The 7,211-nt window shown below is 37.8% G+C and overlaps 2 protein-coding genes across 3 annotated transcripts; both read right to left on the reverse strand.

The window, feature by feature from the left end:
* Positions 1–1,166: 1,166 nt before the first annotated feature.
* LOC126626533 (uncharacterized) lies at positions 1,167–3,389 on the reverse strand. 2 transcript variants are annotated; one of them, XM_050295892.1, is made up of 7 exons: positions 3,141–3,389; positions 2,704–3,007; positions 2,460–2,594; positions 2,328–2,370; positions 1,815–1,874; positions 1,604–1,718; positions 1,167–1,493 (listed from the first exon to the last, which is right to left on the reverse strand). In XM_050295892.1, exons 2-7 carry the CDS (start codon positions 2,973–2,975, stop codon positions 1,354–1,356), a joined length of 765 nt encoding a protein of 254 aa, XP_050151849.1. In that variant the 5' UTR covers positions 2,976–3,007; positions 3,141–3,389; the 3' UTR covers positions 1,167–1,353. The 2 variants fall into 2 exon arrangements, with proteins under 2 accessions (XP_050151849.1, XP_050151850.1); XM_050295893.1 differs by having other exon boundaries at positions 1,815–1,871; positions 3,141–3,387.
* An 890-nt stretch (positions 3,390–4,279) lies between these two features.
* LOC126626534 (dolichol-phosphate mannosyltransferase subunit 1) lies at positions 4,280–7,211 on the reverse strand. The gene is made up of 8 exons (XM_050295895.1): positions 7,008–7,211; positions 6,787–6,886; positions 6,647–6,680; positions 6,425–6,501; positions 5,810–5,835; positions 5,548–5,712; positions 5,346–5,460; positions 4,280–4,561 (listed from the first exon to the last, which is right to left on the reverse strand). Exons 1-8 carry the CDS (start codon positions 7,100–7,102, stop codon positions 4,457–4,459), a joined length of 717 nt encoding a protein of 238 aa, XP_050151852.1. The 5' UTR covers positions 7,103–7,211; the 3' UTR covers positions 4,280–4,456.

Genomic DNA, 7,211 nt, shown 5'->3' on the forward strand with positions numbered 1-7,211 from the left:
TTGTAATGATTGCGGTCAATAGCCAAAAATAGCAGAAAAAAACAGACGAGAATTTTTGGTTGGCCAATTTCAGTAGCTAGTTTGCTTGTACTTGTAAAATACTCGAGGAGAAAAATTGGAAAATCAAGAAGCAAAATCGTGCAGTAGTTGCATTCTTGGGATGCCAATTATTTTACTGCAGGCTTTCGGCAAACAAAAGCACCAACTCCAAAGTAAAATGTCGCCACTTGTTGCCGCCTTTAACAAAAAGTTTTATTCTCCAGCGCTGCGCCACATGATTACATCGTCTCTGTGTCTGTGTCGGTACGGTTTGTAGCACAAAAGCAAAGTCTTGTTCGAACCCCAATGATATTCCCACAGCTTCCTATGTTCCTGTTCGGCCGGTACTCCTTCACCTCGCTAAGTAAACTCCAGTTAGCGGTTGGCTATAGTGAGTCGTCGATACAGTCATTCGCGATTCAAAGTCGTCGATGTATCGTAAAATTACCGTGCATTATCAAATTACATTTATCTAATGATGTAGAATAAATGATAGAATGAATTAAAAAGAAAATAGATGGTTTGAAGATAAAATGATGCATTTGAAATTTATAGATTTGGTGTCCGAACTTTGATTTGGGCTCATAATACCTTTTTGAAAAGGGAACGACACCACGAATCATATATGATGGATTTTAGTCATCCTGGGTAGTCTCATCCTGTTTCAACCTCAAAAAAGTCTTTAAAGTTTCGTAATAAAAATCAGACTGTTTGTTTGTCATCCGATTAATATTAATTATGTTGGTTTAATTCTGGAAGTCCTCTAAGTTGTTCCAAACGTTTCTAATCTTTATTTAAGTCATCTTAATGTCTCAATGGCATTCATTCAAGAATTAATCAAATACAACATTGGGATTTCTCTTAATTTCCTGGCGAATTCCACGCTTACAAGGAATTACGTTGGTAACTCTGATCACTTTGTACTGTATCATCCAAGCACGTGCAACTAATACTAACATAGCTCTAATGAAAACTTCAGTTGAGATCAGATAGACTATGATCGGGAACTGTTGAAGTATGCCTTGTAAGACCCACATGCATCAACAACTCACGGTTATTAACTGAGTCTAGCATTTTTCGGTTTGAAGATAATGTGGATGCGCAGTTCTATACAACATGTGCTCAAATAATGAAATAACAAGTTTATTATAAAAACCAAGTAATAAAATAGTAAACGGTACATTTGGTTGAGGTAAAACGGCAATGGGTGCCCTAGCAAAACAAACAACAAAGTGAACGTATACCCTCCTTCCTCCATCCGTGCAATCAAGTAAATTTCTACTTCTACATCATCTTGTTACTTACAACTTTTACCTAAAAAGTAGGATGGTAACCAAGAGGCACATTCGTGTGACTTGCGTCGACTCTCTGCACGACTCTCCTCACACTCCACTCGTGGAAGAATTCCAGGGCGAGTCTCAGTGCAGTGCCGAGTCCAAGAACCACGATAATACCTGTACACGTACAACGTCTCTTACAGATTACAGTTCAACAAGCAATACCACCAATCGTACTAATTTCTCGAACAAATCAAATTTTTACATATCGATGGGCACAAGCGTACCTATAATGATGTTGATGGGCAGTGCGGAGACACCAAGGGTGACAGAAATTAGCACGTCCAACAGTAGACCACCTATAAGGATTGAAAACGCCACATAAAGTGGGCTTACACAACCCTGCAACAAAGACCGGTGCAGTCGAAATCATAGCATCAACAATGTTATTCATCAAGGTTACTAATATTCTAGTAGATTGATTAGTGTCTTCCTTACCCTGTCTCGATTTTGTGATCGGTAGGATGAGCCAACTCTCCAAACCCAATAGCTTGCCTGCTATTGCAAATACACTGAAAGTTAAATTTTGACATAAAAATGGGTAATGGCAGTCCCATAAATCTATGCTCAGATGTAAAAATTCACAATCTAAAAAAAAAATCCTACTCTATTCCTGAGACAATTCGGTTCAGGATCACTACTCCGAAACTTAAAGTTCAAATCTAAGGACAGTCTAAACTACACACTAAGTTAGAAAAGAAAAAAAAAAGGATAACCAGTAAGATTTTGGGTACCGAAAAGCTCTGAAAGAGTCCGATATCAAACATAAAAGTGGAACGGCTATCAAAATTGCTTAGTGTCTATAAGTACAATACTATTCTTTGAAGTTATAGATTATGACTTTTGGCTGGTGGAATATCCAGTTAGCTACGCTAATTCCGCACAGATATGTTAAGTTATGGCTTGATGAGCATAAGCTATCCGTTACACCCAAAGGATCAGAATACATACAGTTGGCTGAGCCTCTGGAGGTGGAACATTTGCTGCTACTCCTCTGCATAAACAGATTAGATCTTTCTATAAAATCTGACTTCATAAGTGAGCTATTTTACAACTTGCCAATGAAATTAGTGAGGGAATTACTGGCATATCTCGCATTTGTTCGATCCCCTGGAGCGAAACCAAGTGTCTATACATGATCTGTGGGATTTCGCAAGCCCGCCTCGACACTGGCATCCGAGATCAATCAAAACTTCATCTTTCTCCTGCTGACACACTCTGAGGAACAAGCACAGAAAACCCAATATAATAAAATTCAATTTCAAAAACCATATGATCCTAAACCATTAAATTGTAATTGAAAATCCAGCGATTTTTCGATACTCGCCTGCATTGTTCATGAGAGCTCGAAGTCCTCGACAGGTGGTCCTTTTTGGGAGAAGGAACCTCCTCTGAAAATTTGACCGTGGCGGTGACTGTCGGCGGTTCATGAACTTCAGATGACGCCCCACCCGAAACGACGACCTGTTGTAGCGGCAGCACCGTATCCACAGTTACCAAACTGGGAAGTGAGCTAGTCTCAGGACCGCCGCCGCCACCTAGCTGCTGCTTCTCCAGGTCAGGTAACTCTCCATTTTCACTCTCTTTCTCACCCCCCATTACTTCCGTGCTCCTGAATCTTACTCAAAACCCTAGAAAGTAGAAAACCCCCAATTTAATCCAATTTCCCGAACAATTCACATAAAAAATTTCTGTGAAAAAAATTAAAAAAAATTAAAAGCAAAGTGATAATTAAGGGGTTGTAAGGAGAGTGGATTGTCTTACCTTTTGGCTACGAACTTGAATAAAAAAATTTACAGGGTCTGTGGCTTGGGCATAACGAGAAGAAGAAGAGGAAGAGGAGGAAGAAGTTGATGCGGTGGAGGAGAACATGAAGATTTGGGGGTTTTGGAAGTTTGGTAATACTCGGTTGGGTCAGCAGCACAATGTGTTTAAGGAAAGACTAGGTGAGGCGATGGGATGGTTTGCTAGAATTAGAAGGAAGGAAAGAAAATAAGGAATTTAATTTTGTTGGTCAAGATAGCGTGCTTGTTTTATTGTATTCGGACATAAAAAAAGTTTATGGGATCATGATTTTGAAGCATGTCTTCGGAATTTCTTTTTCTTCATAAAATACAGATATTAAGAAACGAGAAAATCAAACACAAATGGTTATTATTTATTCTATTGTCAAAAACGTGTTTAATTATCAGAAATGTGAATACAAATTATGAATATCATTCTCATTCCTGATATATTATTCGTTTACTATCACATAAAAAAAATGAAAAATAAATAAATAAATTTCCTATTAAAATTCAACGTTTCATACGCAATTTCAACGAAATATCATTCTCAAATAGAATTTATTTATCGCATACCTGGTCAAGATTTGAAATTATATAGAATGAAACATTCTTTCAATGGTTTAAAATTAAGGGTTTAATCCAATGGCTATAGTCAACAATTTCGGAAACAAGTTACATAAATTTCCTTATCCTTGACGGCATGGAGAAAGCATCGTCAAATCAGGTTGGAGGCACAGTTGATTCACGCCAGAGATACTGCTCAACCAACCCCGACCACAAAGATTCGTAGCGTCTTGACTCCTCAACTCGCCTCAATCTACGGTTCTACGGGCACGTTTTAAACCACTTTCAAAAGGGTTAAAAGGACTTTTTGACAACTAAAAACGTTAGCAAAGTGCAACAAAAATCACTTCAAAGAGCCGGAAAATTGAAAAATCTTTTTCCTCGGCTTAGGACCAAAGGGCATATTGCTCTTTGGTTCTAATATTCAGCCGGGATTTTGCGGCGGTTCATGGAGTGTTTTTATAAAGTGCACGAACAATGGCAGCTGAAAGTAGTTAACAAAGTATTGCGACGGGTCTACCTCTCGAGCATTTACAAGAAGCAACTACAAAGTACAAACAAAAGAATATATATGAACAAGTTTATATTGTTCCTATGGTTCCCCCGGTTCAAAACGGTTCTAAATCAGTTAGAATTTATGAAAAAAAGAAGCTAAATGTAACTTTAAACGTCTACATATTGGGTGCAAAGGCGGATAAAAAGGTGAATACGAGCTGTAATTTATGCATCTCATGTTGTAACGAGAAGATAGGCGAGGCCTTTCAGATATTCGACAATTTCAGATCCTCCGAGCTTTGAAATTCCATATACCCTGTCAACAAAACTGATTGGAACCTGAGGACAACAGGCAAAAAGTCCGGGGATCAGACAATAATGCAGTTATTTGAAGCCAAAAATGAAGAGAACGGGCAAATTTAAGTGAAAACCAAACTCAAATATGCATGGGCTTGCTTGAGCACGCAAACAACTGTTAATAATACTCCTCGATTCTATTACATCGTACCAACGGTTACATTTATCTAAAATTAACTATGAAACAATACTAATAAAATTGTAGCACACAAATTACTGGACATTGTAAAAGAAAAGTCATCAAAGCAGCAGGGTAGCAAATGAGACTGATGATTCTAGAATCCTAGTGCACAAATTATTTTGTACTTTAGAAGGGCATTTACATTTGTCGCATTTTATCAAATATGTTCATGAACTTCTTAAATTGAATGCCGTCGAAATTTCACAGTTTCACATTGAACCAAAATAACATTACATACAACGGTTAGCTATCAGTGGATACAAATGCACCAGTTCCTGAATAACTTTGATGCTCTGTTTATAAAACCCGTGGGCATCTCTTATTGGTTCCTAGTGTACTTTTCAAAATGAAGGAATCATAGTGTACTTTTTAAGTGCCTATTTCAAAATATCCTCAAGCTAGCAATACATCGTAAATTAAACAAATGCCAAAAAAAAGACATGGGCACCAAATATAAGAAGATTGATACTTCCGATGATGTCAACAAAAGCAACAGTGACAAATGCAAAGCTTGCTTCGTGACCATGGTACTATCTATTTTAACCACAAGCTGAAGGCAAACATGCATGACATAATTGTATCTACCTCTTCGATATGGTATCCTTTTCTAGAAGCACGAACTATCATCTCCATCTGAAAGACGTAGCCCTTGCTGACACAGGAACTAATGATATCTTCAAGCACTGTTTTCCTGTAAAGCCTACAAAAGAACCACAAAAATGTCAGTCCTATGATCATGTTAAGCATGATACAGTACATAACTCAATACAATAATTAAATCTTGTACCGAAATGATCCAGTCAAATCTGATACACCAGGCCATAGTAGTGTTTGTGCAAGAACATTGGCTCCTCTACTTGTTAGTTTGCGCATAAGATTCCACCCATGGACCCCGCCACCTCTGACATAACGAGTTCCAGTAACTATACTTGCACCAGTTTCCAGCTGTTTCCTAATAATAAACACACCACAAGCAAATTCACGAGGAATTCAAGAAATGAAGTATACTATGGAATCGTAGGGAACCACAAGAAAGAACTTGTTCTTACTTGATGAAGCTTGGCAAATACTTTGGCTGCATCATAAGAAGAAAAGAAAATGAATAAAACCGTGAAGGTGATTACAAGTTGGAAATCTAAGGAAACATATAACATCCAAGAAAAGAATAGAAAGCAAACCCAAAATGCATATCAATGTTGTGGCCAGAGGAGGGCTCCCTTGTGTTCAAAGGGAAGAGAGAATTCAATTCTAATGCTTGACTTAATTGAAATAGCGACATAAAACAACATTCGAAAGAAATTACTCAAACAATAATTTCCCCTAAACATTTCTAACTATCAATATGAATAACAAGCACTCAATGAGCTTTAAACCAATGAGGCAGTCTACCGTAAAATAGAAAGGCAACGGCTATTATCCTCTCAATATTTTTTTTTTGGATTTTGCAGAGATAGCCCTCATAAATTGAATAGAGAAAATTTCCAAGTTGCTTTTGCGCTCCAAATTAACAAACCACACACCCCCTCCCATCTTTGTGTAAGGATACCGATTCAAATAAAACTGTTGGACAGCGGACGGTTATCACTTCCAATGAAATATGTGAAATAAACAATCAAACACCGTAAATACTTTACATAAACATCCTAAGGACATGATATACTTACGTGATGTGATAAATCTGCGTCCATGATCACAACAAAGTTCCCGGAAGCATGCTTCAAACCATGAATGTAAGCCGTTCCTGAAATTCGGAAAAACATTACAAACTATTGCTACTTTATTTAACATTCCACACAACATGTATAGCATTTCACTTGAATTGGTAATCCCACTTTGCTCAACGGAAAACAGAAAAATTGAATTAAGTTTTTAACATAATCACATACCTAACCCAAGCTTCTTAGCTCTAGCTCTCAACAGCTACAACAAAATACACAAATAATTAAATAATCAAACAGAAATAATAGAATTAGAACAAGTCCGGATAACAAAAAGGAAGAAATTAAGCAGAAAACGAAGTGCTTACGATGCGATCGTGACCGTAGACTTGCTGCAACTGTTCAACAATCTCCTGAGTGCCGTCGGGGCTTCCATCGTCAACGACGATTATCTCAAAGTCAACATCCCTACACACCAAAAAAAAACACATGAAAATCGAATTATTCGTCACGAATTTATTCCGAAGTTTGATTATTCATGAATTCGATTACAGAGAAAGGAGTGAGAGAGCGAGGGTGAGACGATTACCGGAGATGCTTGAAGACGAGGTAGACGAGGAGGGCGATGTTGAGGCGCTCGTTGTAGGTCGGGACTATGATGCTGTACTTGTTCTTCGTCTCCATTTTTCGCTCAATTTCTCGTTCGCCGATTTTCAATTCGATCTCAGCCGCATCGCCGTCAGGGAAAACAGGAAGGAAAAGTTATTTGGAGAAAGAAAAATAAATTTTTGTG

This window comes from Malus sylvestris, chromosome 6, assembly GCF_916048215.2.
Source record: "Malus sylvestris chromosome 6, drMalSylv7.2, whole genome shotgun sequence".
NCBI classification, from domain to species: Eukaryota; Viridiplantae; Streptophyta; class Magnoliopsida; order Rosales; family Rosaceae; genus Malus; species Malus sylvestris.

Coding starts and splice junctions, on each gene's coding strand:
- LOC126626533 (XM_050295892.1), bottom strand. CDS start 2,975: ATGGGGGGTGAGAAAGAGAGTGAAAATGGAGAGTTACCTGACCTGGAG. Junction 1,719..1,814: donor GATCACAAAATCGAGACAGG/GTAAGGAAGACA, acceptor TCTTTGTTGCAG/GGTTGTGTAAGCCCACTTTA. Junction 1,494..1,603: donor GCCCATCAACATCATTATAG/GTACGCTTGTGC, acceptor GTACGTGTACAG/GTATTATCGTGGTTCTTGGA.
- LOC126626534 (XM_050295895.1), bottom strand. CDS start 7,102: ATGGAGACGAAGAACAAGTACAGCATCATAGTCCCGACCTACAACGAG. Junction 6,681..6,786: donor TCTACGGTCACGATCGCATC/GTAAGCACTTCG, acceptor ATTTTGTTGTAG/CTGTTGAGAGCTAGAGCTAA. Junction 5,713..5,809: donor TATTTGCCAAGCTTCATCAA/GTAAGAACAAGT, acceptor GTTTATTATTAG/GAAACAGCTGGAAACTGGTG.